Here is a 20,575-nt window from a genome sequence, read left to right as displayed (position 1 = left end):
AATCCACCCTGCCTAAAGCAGAATCACCCAGGTTAGTCTGCACGGGAGTGCATCAAGGCAGGTTTGGAAGTCTTCAGAGAAGGAGACTCCACAACCTCTCTGAGGAGCCTATTCCAGTGCTCTGTCACCCTCACTGTAAAGAAGTTTTTCCTCATGTTGAGGTGAAATCTTCTGTGTTCCAGTTTGTATCCACTGCTCCTTGTCTTATTACTGTCCACCATGGAAAAGAGATTGACCCCCTCTACTTGACACCCACACCTTAGATATTTATAGACATTGATCAGATCCCTTCTCAGTCTTCTCTTCTCCAGACTGCTGTCTACAACTACCTGAAGGGAGGATGTAGCCAGGTGGGGGTTGGCCTCTTCTGCCAGGTGGTCACCAGCAGAACGAGGGGACACAGTCTCAAGTTGTGTCAGGGGAGGTGTAGGATGGATGTTAGGAGGAAGTTCTTCCCAGAGAGAGTGATTGGCATTGGAATGGGCTGCCCAGGGAGGTGGTGGAGGCACCGCCCCTGGAGGTGTTCAAGAAAAGCCTGGATGAGGCACTTAGTGCCATGGTCTGGTTGACTGGATAGGGCTGGGTGCTAGGTTGGCCTGGATGAGCTTGGAGGTCTCTTCCAGCCTGGTTGATTCTATGATTCTATGATTCTAAATAGCTGCAGTCTCTCTCGATAGGGAAGATAGATGCTCAAGTCCCCCACTCATCCTCATGGCTCTCTGATGGACTCTCTCCAGCATGTCTCTGTCTGTCTTAAAGCTTGAGAGGTTGGGTTGCTGCTCTGTGCTGAAGAAGATCATACTTTATCACCCTTCCCATCACATTGTGTGGAGATACTCAAGAAGTTGAAAAAGATCTCTTAAAGGCATCCCTGTGAGCCCTTCAGGGGTTGAACATATTAAGCTGACAAGAAGAGTATGTCATTAAAGCATAGCTACCCTTTCTGGATTACCTGGTATTTGTAGATCTCTTGGCAAGATGGCTTAAGTTAGGGTTATATTTTTAGCCTGCAGCATTACATAATAAAATGGCAGCAGAGGTCTTTGCAGTTAAAAGAAAAGGGAGGGGATGGGGCAGGGGGTGTGCGGTGAGGGTCCTTTATTAAAACCAAGACAAACTCCTCTGATTTTATGCTTTCAGCTGTGCAGAGAGGTACTCCCTGGTTACACAATCAGTAAAGTGTGCAAGAAAAGGGTTTCCATTGCCCCGTTTCGCTCAGGAATCGCTGCCTTGCCTTTTGCTGCAAACCTGCTGTTTAGTCTGGCAATGAAACCCAGAACTTTAGGTCGCAGAGTTAAATACTCCACTGCCAGCCACACAGCCTGTACCAGTGCCTGTGTGGCAAGATCTGCGATGAAACTCTTCAGACACTTTTAAAAGCGTTTTATGAGTCTGTAAAGCTTTGACATTTTTGTTTAGTTTTGGGGGGGGGGGGTTGTAAGGAAAAAAAAATGTAGCTGCATTATGCCACAAAGTCTCTTGTGAACTCTGGGAGAACCCAGCTCTCCAGAAATATGTTTCTCATTTAGGGGGGGGGGGCTTTTCTGAGCATAACCCAGGGGAGGTAGAACCCTGTACGATAAACTCTCTCCTTGAGGAATGAAATATAAGAGAGAGGGAAGAAGCAGCTGGGGGTGACTGAGGAAGAGCAAGGGCAGCAGCAGTCCCCCCCCCCCCGGCCCTGCTTGCCCTGAGGTCCACACTTGGCGGGCGGGAGCGTGGTGTGGGCTGCTCAGCCTCGGGGCTCGTAAAAGTGTCACCGGTGCCCTGCCACTGTGAAAGGCTCTTTTATCTCCCCTTCCCTTCCCGCAGGCTCCTGCCGGTGGGTTTGCGGGGCCGGCGGCTGCCACTCGGCCTTCCCGCGTGACTGGGCCCTAATGAGGTGTGCGCAGCTCTTGGCTGCAGGTTTTCAGTCTCTTTCTTACTGCTTCAAAGCTGTGGCTTCAAGGTTCAGACAAGTTTGATCACTTGGCAAAGTCTCCCAGCTGGGGCTCAAAAGGGAAGATGTTTATTGGGTTATTTATCGCTACAGACAGTTATAGCGCTTCCTGAGCTGCAGTGCCTGCTGAATCGCAGGAATGGTTGGGTTGGAGGAGACCCCCAGCATCACCAAGTCCAGCTGATAGCCCTACTCTACAAGGTGCACCCTAAACCATATCGCCAAGCACCACATCCAAACAACATCCAGGGTCAGCGACCTCACACTGAGAGAGTCATTGGACACTGGAATGGGCTGCCCGGGGAGGTGGTGGAGTCGCCGTCCCTGGAGCTGTTCAAGGCAGGATTGGACGTGGCACTTGGTGCCATGGTCTAGCCTTGAGCTCTGTGGTAAAGGGTTGGACTTGATGATCTATGAGGTCTCTTCCAACCTTGGTGATACTGTGACTCAACTGCCTCCCTGGGCAGCCCATTCCAACGCCTGAGAGCCATTCCAGTTGCCAATGGCTCTGTGGATGCAGCCATAAAACTTGTCTGTGACAAAGGATTGGAGGTGAATAACTTCTGGCACTTACTTCCTGTCTGGAACAATCAGTCACAGTTTTTGTTTGTGGAGGAGAAGGAGAATAGAAATTTAACAGGCTTTTCTTTATTCTCCTTTTCATTCCCTAAAGTAAGGGATGGAGAAAGGTAAACTATGTAGGCTTGACTTCAATTTCAAAGTCTTCTTAGTGTTCCTTACTCCATTTTAGGATGCTTTCACTGAAGTCCTTCTGATGCCCAGAAATTGATGCTGTTTCAGGTGGCTCAGGAGGAAGGCAAGGAAGGTTTATCTGTGTGGCCTCCAGTATTCTTCTAGGTTTTGCCATTTCCACTGCTACAAGAAAACAGAGCTAATGGAGTGGTGCACAGCGTTCCAACATGCTTTAGAAGCCTAAAGATCCTTTAAACACTGGCATTCACCTATTTTTACTCTTCCATCTAATTAAAGACATATGTATTAGTGATTAGAGACTATTACTAGAGCCTCTACTTCCCTTATGCTCCACTCTGGATTTTGGCCCTGGAGCACAGTGTGCTGTGTGAATGCTCCACAGTTTATCACTCCTCCAGTTTAAAGCCTCCACAAGAGGTTCCTAAGAGCAACTTAGAGTTGAGGTTAGTCCAGCTCAGTTGTACATGTTTCTAGCAGCAGCACTGCCTTCTTTTCTGCAATGTTTTATTTCCTTCCCATCAAAACTGTTTACATCTTGTTGGGTTGAAGCTCTCCAAGACAAAATATGTCTCTGTCAGTGTTAGCACAGCACTTGCAATTACTTCAAGCACCATTTTCGCTTTAGGCTTCTGCTCTGCAGACTTCAAATGGTGCTTCCTGCAAAAAAATCTTCTAACCAGCACTGAGATTTTGCTGGAGATTTTCACTTTCCTTTTAATCACATGGGGAACAGATTTGTTCAAAGCATTTTGACCTGCTCAGGTCAAAAAGGCACTTGCTGTACTCAGATGCCAAAACGTGTTTCAGAAATCTGGCCTGACGTAATTTAGACAGCAGAGTCTCAGTTTCAAAGGGCTTATGCAGTGCAGGCTTCAATGCTGCATGACCTACTGCCTTGCAGAAACCTCACTGCTGAGTTAACTTCAGGGCTGCTCTAAAATCCATGGCAAACTGTGCACCTGGAGCTGACGTTCATTCATGCTCCTCTGTAGGAGATTTTGATAGGCAGAGCCTAAGGCAGGTACTTTTTAGCATGTCTAAATGTCGGATAACCTAGTTCCTGCCTCTGGAAGTTCTCAGTGTGAACCCTCTTAGATTTAAAAATCCTATGTCAGATAAGTTCTTGCTCTAAAAGTAACCAATTATCACTCCATCATATCCAAGAGCTCTCGTAATGAGATAGCAGTGAGTACTGGTCAGGCCACACCTTGAGTACTGTGTCCAGTTCTGGGCCTCTCCACTCAAGAGAGATGTTGAAATACTGGAGTGTGTCCAGAGAAGGGTGATGAAGCTGGTGAAAAGCCTGGAGCACAGCCCTGTGAGGCAACGCTGAGGGAGCTGGGGGTGTGCAGCCTGCAGAAGAGGAGGCTCAGGGCAGAGCTCATTGCTGTCTACAACTACCTGAAGGGAGGCTGTAGCCAGGTGGGGTTGGTCTCATCTCCCAGGCAACCAGCAACAGAACAAGGGGACAGAGTCTCAAATTGTGCTGGGGGAAGTATAGGCTGGATGCTAGGAGGAAGTTCTTCCCAGAGAGAGTGATTGGCATTGGAATGGGCTGCCCAGGGAGGTGGTGGAGGCACCATCCCTGGAGGTGTTCAAGAAAAGCCTGGGTGAGGCACTTAGTGCCATGGTCTGGGTGACTGGATAGGGCTGGTGGATAGGTTGGACTGGATGATCTTTGAGGTCTCTTCCAGCCTGGTTGATTCTATGATTCTATGAACTCCCTGGGCAGCCCAATCCTGTGCTTAACCACTCTTGCCCTGAAGAAATGTTTCCTAATGTCCAGTCTAAACCTACCCAGTGGCAGCCTGAGGCCGTTCCCTCTGTTTCTGTCCTTAATTACTGTACCAGAAATGGATAATATTTATGAATGATGACTGTTAATTTCTGTATGAATATAATTTTTGTTATTAATATTTAAAAAAAAAGGGAAATTTCCCTGAGGTTCTTTGGGTTTTCTGTTGACAGGAAGCAATTGCACAGAATTAAACAGTTTAAACAATCAGAACTTGGAAAATAGGAGCGTGAGAACAGGAACAATTCTAACTATGCCTATGGAGTCTTGGCATTCACTCCAGCAGATGTACTTACGACTCTTTTGGTCCCTGAGTAAGTCTCCTGTGTCAAAGATGCTTTCAACCTCGCAGTGATGATCCCAGGGTAAAATACTAAATATTTCAGGCAGAGGGAAGAAATGCTGCTAAGCTGCCCAGTGTCAGCTGCATACACAGGGCTGCCTTTAATGAGCCACAGACAGGGAGAGGCAGGATGGCTCCCTGCAGACAAAGGAAGGTAAGGTACAGGAAGGCAGGGTGCAGGAAGGGAGAATGTAGAAAAGGCACTGTGAAGAAAGGCTGGGTTTCTAAATCATCTGCCTTTAAATACTTGATTTTGAAATCAAACTGGCCAACAGCCACTAGTACCATTGTTCCAAAGAATTCAAAGCTTTGTGCCTCCTTTGACCACGCAGGCACAGTGAGGGCAGCACAAGACACCTGGCATGTGGTGCTAAGCCCCCCTAGCCCTCAAGGCTTTGCTGGGGCCAAACCCTTTTTGTTTGCTTATCACACAGTATCACAGTATCACCAAGGTTGGAAGAGAGCTCATAGATCATCAAGTCCAACCCTTTACCACAGAGCTCAAGACTAGACCATGGCACCAAGTGCCACGTCCAATCCTGCCTTGAACAGCTCCAGGAACGGCGACTCCACCACCTCCCCGGGCAGCCCATTCCAGTGTCCAATGACTCTCTCAGGGAAGAACTTTCTCCTCACCTCCAGCCTAAATTTCCCCTGGCACAGCCTGAGGCTGTGTCCTCTTGTTCTGGTGCTGGCCACCTGAGAGAAGAGAGCAACCTCCTCCTGGCCACAACCACCCCTCAGGTAGTTGTAGACAGCAGTAAGGTCTCACTCCCAGATCCATGCTCAACTGGAGGAGGAGAGCCAGGATTAAACCTGCCTGGCAGTATTTATGCCCTACCAGGACAATTACCTGTGAGAAGAGACCAGCACCAGTCTCTCCACAGCATCCTTTCAGGTAGCTGTAGACAGCAATGAGCAGCAGTGAGCTTCCCAGAGCATGCTGTGCAGGTGTCTGTTAGTGCTGTATGAGTTTCCAAAGCAGCTTGGTGTGTAGGCTGTGGAACAGTTGAGATGGCACTGTCACAGCTGGGCACAGACCGGGCCCCTCTGTCTCTAGGAACTGCTGGCTGGCTTCAGGGAGGGCTCTGAAAACGTTAGCTTGCATGACAGGAGATTTCAGACAAGTTAACAGCAGACAATGGTCTGCAGTTTGCAAGTTGCTCTTGTCAGCAGTTCTTTTTGACATATCTATTCAAGCATACGCTCTTGGGCTTAGAAAGCAGCCAGTAGAATCTGTGCCAGTAGCTAATACTCTGTTATAAAATCAAAGCTCTGGCAAATTTGGAAGCTCCGTATCTAGCTCCATTGCTGTGATCCTGCAGAATGGTTCCCTGTTTAGTTTTTATCTGTTGTTCAAAAATTCCTGAGCAGGTGAATAAAAAGATCAATTGTCATCTGAGTTAGCAGCCAGTCTTCTGAGACAAAGACAGTTAGCCTTGTAGTAGCCATGAAGGAGGTTTGCCCCAGGGTGTTAGAACAGAACAAATGCTTTTATAAAATGCCAAAGTTGCAGGTAGGGGAAAGACTCCTCTCAAACACCACCAATGCTTTCATCATCCTGTTTTCTTGTGACCACTTTGTGGGTGTACACCAAAAAAAAGGGAATGCAGAAGACATACAAAGACCAAATGTTGGGGAGGGGAAATTAATTGTTGCGAGATTATGTTTTCCAAAATTAATATTGCTTATTCATTTTGCTATTCAGAACTCTCACCACACCCAACCACTAATTTTAATAGTATTTCAGTTCTTAAGCAGTCATGGAAACATTCTATGGATAATCTCTATGCTGGTCATAACCAGCAAAATATAGAAACGTTAATTGAACTGGACGAGAAGATTCCTGTGGTCAAATGCCGCTTGTGGTCAATATGCCACTTGCCCAGTAGCTGGGCTCAAGCTCTTTGTGCTCTGTAGTGGAAGGCAATAGAGAATTACAAAGAGGCATTGAGCGTTTACTCACAAATTATTATTATTATTACCCTCGTGGGGGCTGGCCACAGTCCAGGCAGTGACCAGATGCTTTCAGGGGACTCTGTCTTGGATGTTGAGACTTGAATCTTCCCGGGTTCTGGGGAAAGGACACAGACAATCTCTGCCCTTGTCTCCCCGCTTCTTCTGGATGATCTCTGTATATGTCTGGGGATTCTAAGCAGCACCTTCAGGTGCAGAGGAAGAGGTGGTGCAGTCTCAGCACGATGTCACGCTGGCCACACAGGCCGATCGCGTGCAGGCATCCAGGGTCTGCTCCTGGTAACTGCCGGCAGTGGAGTTTAGCAGGCAGCAATAAGGCAGTGTGCAATAGCAGCAGGGCTGGGCACAGCAGAGAGAGCAGGCAAAGAGCAGGGAGGCAAAGCACTGAAGCAAAAGCACATTGTTCACCTGGGCATCTCCTTTTCATCCCTGTGAGGTGAGATTAATTGCCCTTTGGACACAAAAATAGCCAATCAGGATGGCAATTAGCCAAACCATACCATATTAGGCAAAGCCACAGGTTCACTTTTCCCTGATTTGGGAAGAGCACAGGCCTTGCACTGGGCAGGCACAAGCTAAGTGTACCTTACACCACAGGACCCTGGGCAGGCCAGACTTAGTGGCCACAGGTTTTGTGTCCATTTCCCACGCTTGCCTCTCTGGTGGAGCAGGAAAGCATGCCTAGGCAAGGCAGGACATGTATAAGCCTATTTTGGGCCTACCAAGCCTACCACATCACCAGAGGGTGGAAGTCTGTTCTTGAGGACAGCAGGAAGCTACTGGCTGCTTGTACTGCCAGAAAAGTAGCCTGCACCGACCACATGGGAGGCCTGGTGGACGAGGAGTTCTCCATGGGGCAGAAATGTGCCTTTGAGGCCAAGAAAGCCATTGGGATCCTGGAGTGCATTAAGAAGGAGTGTCCAGCAGGTCTAGGGAGCTTCTCATCCCTCTGTTCTGCTCTGATGAGACCTCAACTGGAATATTGCATCCAGTTCTGGGCTCCCCAGTTCAAGAAGGACAAGGACCTACTCGTGGGAGTCCAGCAGAGGGCTACAAGGATGCTGAAGGGACTGGAGCACTGCCTGATAAGGAAAGGCTGAGAGCCCTGGGGCTCTTTAGTCTGGAGAGGAGAAGTCTGAAAGGGGATCTAATAAATGGATATAAACAGATGAGGGCTGGGTGTCAGGAAGGAAGGGACAGGCTCTGCTCACTTGTGCCCTGAGACAGGACAAGGGGCAATGGACGCAAACTACAGCACAGCAAGTTCCGCCTTAGTATGAGGAAGAACTTATTTACTATAAGAGCCATGGAGCACTGGAATAGGCTCCCCAGAGAACTTGTTGAGTCTTCTGCTCTGCAAACTTTCAAGACCCCTCTGAATGCGTTCCTGTGTGACCTGCACTAGATTCTGTGGTCCTGCTCTGTCAGGGGGGTTGGACCTGAAGATCTCCAGGGGTCTCTTCCAACCCCTAATATCCTGTGATCTGTGATCGAATCTGGAGCACCAAAAGGAGGTCATAGGCAGCAGGTAGAGCTGCATTTCATCTGTGCAGGAAGTCTCTATTATCCCTTTGTTTGAACTGTAAGCAGTTGAGAGCAGCAATCAGGTCTCCATCTGTGTCTTGACAAGGGACTTAAACCCACTCATCTGTAGCTGAACTAACTTAGCCTTTTGCAAAGAATTAACTTAATGAAGGAGAGTTTTCTTTTTGCTGCACAACAGTCTGATCCTTTTGCCAGATTTTATTGATGAGGGGGAAAAAGCCTTTCCCAAACTGCTGTGAATTTAAAGTATGTCAATCTCAAATATATAATAATAATAATAATAACAGTTATAATAAGGGCAACAATAATAACAATACAAAAGTGTTGTTACAGTAATAACAATTATAGCAACAATAAAATGACAACAGTATTATTATAGACAACAATAATTATACATATTTATTATATATAAAATATATTAAGATATGTAAAATAACCTCATATATAATTGTATATAAAATGTATAATTATATATGTTATATATAGAAATGTAATAATAATAATAATAATTAGTAGTAGTATTAGTACTAGTTATTGTTGTTATTATTATTATTATTAAAATCCTGTGGGAGGTCTAGCTTCATTTTTGGTTTCTTTCCCTTCCTCTTTCTACAGGTACAGGCATTTACATATGTAGATGAGCTAAACTCATCCTCCAGTACATAAACATATATATATATATATATATATATATGTATATATAATGTGTGTATGTATAGGTATGAAGGAAGAGCTTCTCATTGATTTTCATGGTCATAGAATGAATCAAGTTGGAAGAGACTTCCAACATCACCCAGTCCAACCTAGCACCCAGCCCTGTCCAGTCAACCAGACCATGGCACTAAGTGCCTCAGCCAGGCTTTGCTTCAACACCTCCAGGGATGGTGACTCCACCACCTCCCTGGGCAGCCCATTCCAATGCCAATCACTCTCTCTGTGAAGAACTCCCTCCTAACATCCAGCCTAGACTTTCCCCAGCACACTGCAGCAAGGGCTAAGTGGGAAAAAAAAAATACTGTGGGATTGACGATAAAAATCACTGGAGTGGGCAACTCTTTAACTAAGAGTAGCTTTCTGTGGCCACCCTGGCTGGGCTCTGAAGCATGGCCTTCCACGTACTTTGTCTCTCCCCCGTGCTTCTTGTGGTATGATGGGAAGTGCAGTGTCGTGGAAAATGAGTCCATCAGTTTTCAGTGATCTCCTGGCAAGCCAAGCGTAGAACAAAGAGAGCTGCTGTTCTGTGCCCACTTGTGTGCTGCTGTCTTGTGGGCAGCAGCGGGGAGAGGCTCATGGCTGGCCACAGTGCTCTAAGCTACTGAGCACATCATCACCATCAAAGAGCAAAGCTTGTCTACCTGTGTTTATGTGAAAAGCACACAACCCACAGTGGTAATTTTTAACTAACACACTTAGGTTGGAGGCAGACCTGGAGTTTGCCATGATCTGGTTGTGGCCAGGGGGAGGTTAGTCTCTTCTCTCAGGTGGCCAGCACCAGAACGAGAGGACACAGCCTCAGGCTGCACCAGGGGAAATTTAGGCTGGAGGTGAGGAGAAAGTTCTTCACTGAGAGAGTCATTGGACACTGGAATGGGCTGCCCGGGGAGGTGGTGGAGTCACCGTCCCTGGAGCTGTTCAAGGCAAGGTTGGACGTGGCACTTGGTGCCATGGTCTAGCCTTGAGCTCTGTGGTAAAGGGTTGGACTTGATGATCTGTGAGGTCTCTTCCAGCCCTGATGATACTGTGATACTGTGATACTGTGACAAGGACCTGGGAGTCCTAGTGGACAAGTTCTGCATGGGACAGCAATGTGCCCTTGTGGCCAAGAAGGCCAGTGGGATCTTGGGGTGCATTAAGAAGAGTGTGTGCAGCAGATTGAGGGAGGTTCCACTCTTCCTCTACTCTGACCTGGTGAAGCCCCACCTGGAATATTGCATCCGGTTCTGGGCTCCCCAGTTCAAGAGGAACAGGGATATACTCATAAGAGCCCAGCAGAGGGCTACAAGGATGATGAAGGGACTGCAGCACTGCCTGATGAGGAAAGGCTGAGAGCCCTGGGGCTGTCTAGTCTGGAGAGAGACTGCAAAGAGATCTAATAAATGTCTATACAAATAAATGAGGGCTGAGTGTCAGGAAGGAAGGGACAGGCTCTGCTCACTTATGCAGTGGGCTAGGACAAGGGGCAGTGGATGGAAACTGCAGCACGGCAAGTTCCACATCAACATGAGGAAGAACTTCTTTACGGTAAAGGTCAAGGAGAACTGAAACAGGCTCCCCAGAGAGGCTGTGGAGTCTTCTTCTCTGGAGGCTTTCAAGCCCTGTCTGGACATGTTTCTGTGTGACCTGCACGAGATTCTATGGTCCTGCTCTGGCAGGGGGGTTGGACTCGATGATCTCCAGAGGTCTCTTCCAACTCCTAACACCCTGTGATCCTGTGGTCCTGAATTCTGAATGACCAAGGCTCAAACCCATCTCTCTGCATGCAGTCCAAATGATCCCTTGGTTAAGTGCCTGTTGCTTACCGTTTGTCTTCTTGACTGAAATGTTCTAAGAGTCCCAGACCTTTTCTGTGGGGAAGATAAGCAGGGAAGATGCATTACCTGTTGATGGCACTGGATGGAATGTGAGCTTAGATCTCTCCTGTGCCACCAGGGGCAGAGTAAAAATCGCTTAGTTGTTTCATAAGTCAGGGATTATTTCCACAGAGGCACTCTGAATATAACCCTGCTACAAGTGGACCCAAGTTGTTGTGAGGAAGGAGTTGTAAATCTGCATGATAGATTAGTGTCTTCTAGAATTTAGATGTTAATTGAAAATGCAAGGTCAGAGGGTGGCTGACACTTGACTTCGCTCTCTTTCCACTGGCTGCAGCTTTGATCATGCTGCATCTTTCTTTGTGCCTGGTGCTCGACAGAGTACCCCAGGGTCATGGCCTGTTTCCTAGTCAAGAGGTATAAACCTACTGGCTTAAATACCTGGGGCCCAAGCTTTAGCAGGGGGTAGGGGTATGATGGGAGAAGGGGGAGTGTTAGCTTCATGCTTTTCACATTTCCCACATAACCCACAGCAGACTAAACAAAACCAGTGTGAAATCTCATGGCTTGATGCTGCTATGGTTGTGTTTTTTAAGCTGTCATCCATTCATTTATACTTATGTTTATTCCCTGGATTTACAGCTCTTTTTTTTCTCCAGCCTTCTCTTGCAGGGAGAGTTGGGGTAGGAGGTTGAAACCTTTTGAAAGGGGATTGCAGTGAGCAGTGGCCTATGATTAAAGCTCAGTGTTTTTTCTTGATGCAGCTCCTCTGCAGCAGCGTCACACATGGTAGCATTTAGGAGCCCTTCACAGCTGAGGTGTTTCAAACACTAATGAATGGAAGTTTGGTCATATAGCTCAGGCAAGCTTTAAGGCTGAATGGTGCACTGTAGTGGCCTGGGAAAGGAAGAGAGTTATAAATTGTGTCAGTTAGCCACCCAGACAAAATGAAGCCATGTGGAAAATCAAGCCTATTAAAGTATGAAGCCTGTTATAAGCTGTTTTAAGCTGGTCATTCTCAAAAGGTCTCAGTTGGCTGAGGGAGTAAATTCCTTCTCTTCCTAGATCTTTTCACGTGCTGTCTTAGGTGGTGCTGTGCAGCATTTGATAACAACTTTTCCCTGGCAGGCCCTTTATCAGACATGGTCACTGCCCCAGTTTACCACCCATGTCCTGCAAGGTAATGCACATCTGCTAAAGAAGCAGCATAAGAGCAGCACATTTGGTCAGGCCTGCTGGAGGCAAACAGGAAGGCTGCACTAGGACCGAGGAGACATCCGAAAGCACCCACTTAACATTCAATACCTGCTCAAAATGCTTGCTGTTTTCTAGCTGCCTATTTCTGCTGCTTGTAAGAGGCCTGTGACAGATCACAGTATCACAGTCTCACAGTATCACCAAGGTTGGAAGAGACCTCACAGATCATCAAGTCCAACCCTTTAGCACAGAGCTCAAGGCCAGACCATGGCACCAAGTGCCACGTCCAATCCTGCCTTGAACAGCTCCAGGGACGGCGACTCCACCACCTCCCCGGGCAGCCCATTCCAGTGTCCAATGACTCTCTCAGGGAAGAACTTTCTCCTCACCTCCAGCCTAAATTTCCCCTGGTGCAGCCTGAGGCTGTGTCCTCTTGTTCTGGTGCTGGCCACCTGAGAGAAGAGAGCAACCTCCTCCTGGCCACAGCCACCCTTCAGGTAGTTGCAGACAGCAATAAGGTCTGCCCTGAGCCTCCTCTTCTCCAGGCTAACCAATCCCAGCTCCCTCAGCCTCTCCTCGTAGGGCTGTGCTCAAGGCCTCTCCCCAGCCTCGTCGCCCTTCTCTGGACACGCTCAAGCATCTCAATGTTCCTCCTGAACTGGGGGGCCCAGATCACAGCATAGATTACTTTTTCTTGGCACCCCTGGGGTAGAAGAAAACCCTGGCAGGGCAGCCAGGGGAGATCAGAGAGCAGGGCATCTTCCTGGTCTCTCCAGAATGGCTTCTCAAAATGTCACAGCAACTGTAAAGGGCATTTTATTATCAGGGGTAAGTGTCAGCTGCATGGGAGAAAAGTGAGGTGGCAGCCTAAGGCACATGGTCACCACAGTATTTATCTTCTTCTATTTCTGTATTCTAGGAAGAGACTGAAGAAACATCCTCACAGGAGTCTGCAGAGGAAGACTAGGAGACCACACTATGCAATTTCTACCTCATCAGCAGTTGGGTCTTTTGAAGGGAGAAGACACTGCCTTGACCACTTATTTTCTATTGCCATGGTCTTTCCACTTCTGCCTGGGGAGGGGGGATGGGGGAGGGAGGAGGAAACAAAAAAACCAAAAATATCACATCACCTTAAAAAGGATTTGACTAAACATCATCTTTGTAATCCCTTCACAGTCCCAGGTTTAGTGAAAAACTGCTGTAACACAAAGGGGACACAGATTAATGATGCAATTTTGAATTACTGTTTGGTTTTTTTTGTTGTTGTTGTTTTTCCTTAACCTACTAATAGTTTGTTTGAGCTGCTAAGTAAGGGGTAAATGGGTAAAGAAGAGCTCTGAATCAGGTTTGTGTCATTCACTGCACTGCACAAAACCCAAGAAATATGTAAGATAGTCGTTGTAATGGGCATTGAAATAGGAGAGGCTGCGTGTGTAACACTAAAGCCTTGCAACACTTCAGCAACCCACTCCCTACTTAGTGAACTCCCCGTTTTAGGACACCAAAGATAAGGGATAGATACTGTTTGTTGGGGTTTTTTTTTTCCCCTTTTTTTTTCTGTTTGGTGGGGTTTTTTTTAATGTCCTTCTTGTAGACTTACTTGACTTTTTGGTTTTTTTTTTTAATGTTAAGACTTACTGTTATTTCAGGAAAAAACAAAAGCTGAAAGCTGACCTTTCCCTTCATTCAGCTGGTAATCGAAGACAGACATCCACACGGAAAAGGTACTTTTGTCTTGCAAAAGGGAAGAAAGGCAACCGTAGGTTGTGTAGCTGCAAATGCAAACGTATCAGCTGAAGCAGTAGTAAACAAAATGAGCAGAGTCAGCTTTCTGCAGGGCCAGGTGTTTTCTGTGGAAACAAAAATTGAGTTTTTAAGGCCAGGCTGGAGGGGACTCTGCCAACCTGATCTATGGCGAGGTGTCCCTGCCCGTGGCAGGGGATTTGGAACTAAATGATCCTTGGGAGTCCCTTCCAGCCCTGACAATTCTGTGATTCGATGACTCTATGTCTGACACCAAACACTCTTACGCCATCATTGACTAAGTCTTGAGGAGAAAAGTGTTTTAAAGGTGCCTCAGAATGAATCACGGACATATCTGAACAAAAAGAACCCACCTGTGTCACTTAGTTTTGACTCGTTCCACTCACCCTTTAACTAGTATTTCAATCAGACTACATCTCTCCTTGTTACCCCTCAGTCACGATGCAAGAACCAGCACCACGTACCTCAGCTAAGCTCATGTGTTACTTTAAGCAATGTATTTGGACATAGGATGGTTCACTGGGCACCTCTGTGCCGGTGGCACTTCTCCGTCTTTCCACTCAAAGCAGCACTTTTTAGCACCAGATGCAATATTTCCTCCCCACTATTCAATACTACCTCTGATTTTTACAGATAACTCAACAGACTGATAAATACAAATGCTGCTAGACACACTCAATGCAGGAAATTCTTACTGGGCAGATAATCCTGAGTATGTGCATTTTTCCCTTACTTCTACTTCAACACTTAATTGCAGCTAAGGAAGCAATACCTTTAATTGTGTTTTGGCATGACTATGTATTTTTCTTTCTCTGTTTGCTTGGTTTGGGTGGGGTTTTTTTGCCTTTTATTCTTTTTGGTTGGTTGTTTCTGTTTGTTTTTCCACTTACCCCTATTCTCTTCTAGACTTCTGCGTAATGTGCTGTTAACTTGAATATATTTTTGTACTGAATTGCTGATGGGTTTGTGAGGATAATTTTCTTCAGTAACACTACATGACATAGAAAGAAAGGAAAAAAAAAAAAAAAAGAAGAAATTTAGCTCTAATGTTTAAATATTACTCTCCAAGTTTGTACCTCAAGTGAATTGTTTAAAGAGATAGACTAATTGATTGACAAAGACCTACCTCCAGACTTGAAATGGAATGAACTTGTTACTATTCAGCAGTTAGTTTTGGGACATTTGAAACGGTTTAGGACTGCAACTAATCCCCACTTCAAAACGTTTTTTTTCTTTATGTAAAATAACTTGTGGAAAAAAAATGAACACATTTAAAAAATTACTTTCTTATTAAAAAAAAAAATAAGGAAAAAAAAACAAACCCCAAACCCTTCAAAGAAACTTGAAGCTTTGTCAGGTGGGAAAGCAACAAGCTCAGCTTTTGCATAATGCAATCACAAATCTGTGGGTTTGTTTGGGGTTTGGTTTTGTTGGTGTTGTTTTATTTTAAGGAGACATAAATAAAAGGAGTAGATTGTAAGGAAATGCTTGGCGAGGATTTTCCTGTCTTTGCCACAAATGTGACTTTTGTTATATGTTTCAGCCAGATTTATTTTAAATGCTTCTTGTGTAGAGGGTCCGTTGTTGTTTTGGGTTGGATTTTTAATTCTCCTCTCTCTCTCTCTCTCTCTCTCTCACTTTTGTTGTTTCTCTCTTCCCTCCTCCCATTTCCTTTTCTCTGTTGCTGTTTCATCTCCCTTCTTCCTCTCTCTCCTAGTCAGTACTTTGTACCATTGTATTAATAACCGGGCCAGGGGTAGTTTCTCAGGAAGGCATCTGTCCGTGGGGCTTCAGTACCAAGCCAAACGTAGTTAAAGATAACTATTTACTGGCTTCTTCCAAGAGGCAGTGTCAGGAAATGTGAACCTCCTTGAAAGCCTGCAGGAGGGTTCAGTGACAGGAATTGCTGATCGGAGTAGTACAACTGGACACGAAAGAGGAATGACCTTAGCTATGCAGCAGCTCCAACAGGCCAAATCTATTGTCACTTGAAGGCAGCAGAAGGAATTCTGCTGACTTCAAAGGGCATTGAACCAAGCCTTAGCAAGTCCCTTTTGGGGGTTTAGGGGTTTATTTTGTTGTCTTTTTTTTTTTAAGCCACAGTATTCAGTGAATGGCTCAGAACTAATGGCTGGGCAGCATGTGTCACACTTTCAACCTCCGAGAGACCACTCTGACGAACTGAACCTTGGATTTTTCTATACGTTGTAGTACAATCAAAACACATTACTACCTCTCAGGGCCTTACTATACCTCATTTTTTTTTTTTTCAGACTGAAAAAATTGCATGTGGCCATTGAATCAGTGAGAACATCATAAAATTTTTTATATATATAGTTTATTTTTGTGGGAGATAAATTTTATACGACTGTTCTTTGCTGTCATTGGTCACTGCTAAACTAAGACTGGACATTTATCTCTTCTACCATTTCTGCAAGAGAGGTGTGTTTGCAGGAAGAAAAAAAAAAATGCTTCAAAATGTTTAACTGCAGTTTACTTTTTTTTTTTTCTTCTTTTTTTGAGTGTCTTCTAACTTTTTTGCTTCGTCCTTCGTGTAGAGTTGCTGTCTATGGTTGTACTTCGAATCGCTTGCTTGTTGGAAATGTTCCTTTAATGGATTACCACAGTCTGTTCAGCACAATAAACATAATAGCCTCTGTGATCCCCATGTTGTTTGGTTCCTAGACTTTTGTCACAGTTCCATTAAATGGGTAATAAAGTTTGGTCACAGTGACCAAATTTGTAAAAGCTTGGCATGCAAGTAGTCTTATTTTTTTTTTTGTGCCCAGGAAGAAGTGTGCTTGCTGATAGGAGCCCCAGAGCTTGGTGCTTGAGAGGGGCATGTCTTATAAGGCTCTTCCAAAAGTGAGAGCAGCCCTGTGGAGAAGGACCTGGGAATCCTGGTGGGCAGCAAGTTCTGCATGGGGCAGCAATGTGGCCAGGAAGGCCCATGGGATTGTTTAGCCTAGAGAAGAGGAGGCTGCTGTCTACAACTACCTGAAGGGAGGTTGTAGCCAGGTGGAGGTTGGGCTCTTCTCCCAGGCAACCAGCAACAGGACAAGGGGACACAGTCTCAAGTTGTGCTGGTGGAAGTACAGGCTGGATGTTAGAAGGAAGTTGTTGGCAGAGAGAGTGATTGGCATTGGAATGGGCTGCCCAGGGAGGTGGTGGAGTCACCGTCCCTGGAGGTGTTGAAGCAAAGCCTGGCTGAGGCACTTAGTGCCATGGTCTGGTTGACTGGCTAGGGCTGGGTGCTAGGTTGGCCTGGATGATCTTGGGAGTCTTTTCCAACCTGGTTGATTCTATGATTCTGTGATTGAGGGAGCTTCTCCCTTCTCTACTCTGCCCTGGTGAGGCCCCACCTGGAATATTACATCCAGGTCTGAGATCCCCCAGTTTGAGAGGGTAAGGGATCTACTGGAGAAAGTCCAACAGAGGGCTGCAAGAATGCTGAAGGGACTGGAGCACTGCATTATGAGGAAAGGCTGAGAGCCCTGGGGATGTTTAGTCTGCAGAGAAGACTGAGGGGGGATCTGATCAATGTCTATAAACATCTGAGGGGTGGGTGTCAAGTGGAGGGGTCCAATCTTTTTTCAGTGGTGCACAGTATTAAGACAAGGGTGGGTACAAACTGGAACACAGAAGGTTTCACCTCAACATAAGAAACTTCTTTACAGTGAGGTGATGGAGCACTGGAGTAGGCTGCCCAGAGAGGTTGCAGAGTCTCCTTCTCTGGAGACTTTCAAGCAGTGCCTGGATGCATTCCTGTGCAGACTACCCTAGGAGATCTTGCTTTGGCAGGGGGAGGTTGGACTCCATAATCTCTGGAGGTCCCTTCCAACCTCTGACAGTCTGTGATTCTGTGAAGCATAGCAAATCCAGAAGCTCCATCAAAACCAGTGATTTTGTTCTATTAGATATGAATGTCAGCTACAAAACCTTATGTGGAACCACCAAAGGAAATGATTTTAACTGTAGGGGGGCTTATTTCAGAAAAAAACCTATTAAATATAGATATTCCCTTAAGGTCCTTTTATTCTTAGTTCATTGAGTAAGCAGAAAACTAAGCACTTTTTTACTGCGGTGGAGCACATTTGCCATAAAACCAAACCCATAGTTTTAACAATATCACATAATAAAAACTAAACCTGAACATTTGAAAAGAAATCGACTGGGCAGATGAATAGGAGTTCCTTTTATCCTGCATAACTGCACAGCATTGTCCTTAAAACTAAATCACAGTCTAGTTCTGCGAGGCTGGACAGGCTCTGGTGGTGTTTGCAGTGGGTTGCCGCTTTCAGACTGCAGCTGCACTTAGGTCTGAGGAGAACTGATCTCCATCTAGGGCACTGTTACAAGACTAGATTCATATTATGCTCCATTTGGGGTGGTTTAGGATTGGCATTAACATCCCAACAAACACACAGTAACTTCAATGAGATCCAAGACCTGGGGAATGTCACCTGCTGGCATCTTGCCCTGTGATCCAGACTTTAATCTCTCCAAAGCTGTGTAAAAGCAGAACTACATCTGGCTGGGATGGTTGAGGTTTTCAGTTACTAGCAGTGCAATAGAGATAGACCTCAGTGCTCAGTTCTAGTCTCCACAGGTCTTGGAGGTGATCCTGCTTTTAGCAGGGGGGCTGGACTTGATCTCTGGAGGTCCCTTCCAACCTTTAACATTCTCTGATTCTGCTGTTCTCTGCCTGTGCTTAAAACACAGCAATGGCACAGCACAGGGTAAGAGATAAAGTAAATGTCTTGTATTTTCCAGACTGATAAGGACATTTGTTTCATAAGTAAGTTCCAGTGCATCATTATTCACAGTTTTATGGGGACAAAAGTTACTGTTCCTGATGAAAATCCTCAGAATTAAATTGCTTCACCAGCACTTAGTTATTTGTTTGGGGAATGGAAGGTGGCTTCCTTCTGTCAGAACTTGCCACAGGACACCTTGATTTAGTTATGTGTGTGTGAGTTACATGGAAACAGTTCCCCTCTTTCTTAACCAATGCACACAATTAAATGGTGCAGCTTCTGATTTTGATAGGCTTAAAAAAAGGAAAATAGGAAGTTTTCATTTCCTGTGGAACACAGGAAGCATTCATAATCCTCTGTCTATACCTTTTCCCTTAACAAATTCAAGGCTGATTCCATTCTTTTCAGTAATTAGCCTTGACCCGGAAAGGATGACCTCTGCTGTTGCCTTTTTCTCCTGAATTCTTGACTTAGATCAGCTTGTAGAGCACAGATTTGCCTTTGTACTTTTCTGAACTCTCCATTATGGGGAATCTTAACACACTCCTAGGACATCCAGACCTGAAAGTAACTTCTTGTGGGTAAGTAATTTTTCTGGCAGTACCAAAACCATGAGGCTAAGCAGGCACAGATGGGAGTGCACACAGATGACAGAGGCAGTGAAGAAAACGGTGCTGGGGAGTTGGGTGAAATCTTGGTGGAGTTGCTTCTGGTAATGAATATTAGCAATAATTAATCTTTCATGGCAGTGAAGACCAGCTACAGCTAGAACCTCTGCTCCACACACAGAAACTAGGGAAAGGCATTTTTATTGTTGATAGAGTAAATTACGTTTGAAAAAAGCAAGAGAGAAACAGAAGTGGAGAAGGAAGTGGCAGAGCAAACAGCACTGGGAGAATGGCTGGAGGAAAGCTTAGCAGGAGCACTTTTGGCACAAGTGCAGGCTACAGAGACTAAACCTGTGAGCAAAGAAGCTGCATATGGCTCCTCAGTCCATTCCTGCTCTGCTCAGGAGACTGGACTCAGCATATTGTCCATGAAAGAGGCAGGCTTAGGTCAAACAACACCTGGCTACACCCAGCCCCCTGAATTTTGGCCAATTGCTTGGCTTAGAAATACCAGAGTTTAAAAACACAAAGACAGCAAAGCAGAGGGACACTGGGTAGGGTAGGACCTCTGTGCCTATTCACACCAGCTGTTGAGCTGGAAGGCTGCTGGGATCGAGCTAAGATGCCGTCCCTGGAGGAGTTCAAGAAAAGACTGGACGAGGCACTTAGTGCCATGGTCTAGTTGACTGGATAGAGCTGGGTGCTAGGTTGGACTGGATGAGCTTGGAGGTCTCTTCCAGCCTGCTAGATTCTATGATTCTATGATTTACATACCTCTCCTGCTCAAAGACTTTATGGAAATTCAAAAGCTAGCACACAGCTCCTAATAAAATGAACATTTTTCTGTTTCCTTAAGCATAGCTGTAAGTTGCTCTAGAAAATAATGAAGAAACAACTTAAACTACTCCGGAGCAAACACTCTGTGCCTGCTTCACACTATCACAGCTAATGCACCAACTCCATTGTGCTCTACCACAGAGCTGCTTGAAATACCCTTGCTGGTAACATCAGAGCTTCTTCTGAACAGCCTTTGAAAGCTCATCAGGCATGGTACAGCCTAAGGGCCTCATAATAGATGCTGCTGCTTGCCCTGTCCCAGGGACTTGAAGTGCTGACAAAGGTCCGAGCGACCTGATCTAGTGCTTGATGTCCCAACTCGCTGCAGGGGGAGTGGGCTAGAGAACCTTTGGAGGTCCCTTTCAACCCAAACCATTCTATGATGGCACAACTTAAAACTTTGCAGGACTAGCCTTAAATGCAGCCTTGCTAGTTGTATAGAGAGCATTAAATTGGCTTCAAAAACACTACTTCTATTTGTAAGGTCAAGGTACTTGCACCAGCCCCACAGCTCACAGTGGGTGACCAACATGCACAGGGTCAGGAAAGTGATGCAGAGGATATA

General features: G+C 45.9%; 1 protein-coding gene across 3 annotated transcripts in view; it reads left to right on the top strand.

Moving 5' to 3' along the window:
• HMGA2 (high mobility group AT-hook 2) overlaps nt 1–15,435 on the top strand; it is a 119,059-nt gene extending 103,624 nt beyond the window's left edge. Inside the window, exons 5-6 of one of the 3 annotated variants that reach the window (XM_064141986.1) lie at nt 12,961–13,042; nt 13,694–15,435. In XM_064141986.1, the coding sequence (XP_063998056.1) occupies nt 12,961–13,008 (48 nt within the window). In that variant the 3' untranslated portion in view covers nt 13,009–13,042; nt 13,694–15,435. Of the gene's footprint in view, nt 1–4,621; nt 4,690–12,960; nt 13,391–13,693 lie in introns of those variants that run through there. The other 2 variants (XM_064141985.1, XM_064141987.1) reach the window with 2 other exon arrangements.
• Nucleotides 15,436–20,575: the final 5,140 nt, after the last annotated feature.

Source organism: Pogoniulus pusillus, chromosome 4, assembly GCF_015220805.1.
Source record: "Pogoniulus pusillus isolate bPogPus1 chromosome 4, bPogPus1.pri, whole genome shotgun sequence".
NCBI classification, from domain to species: Eukaryota; Metazoa; Chordata; class Aves; order Piciformes; family Lybiidae; genus Pogoniulus; species Pogoniulus pusillus.
This window is presented reverse-complemented; position numbering and strand designations above follow the sequence as displayed.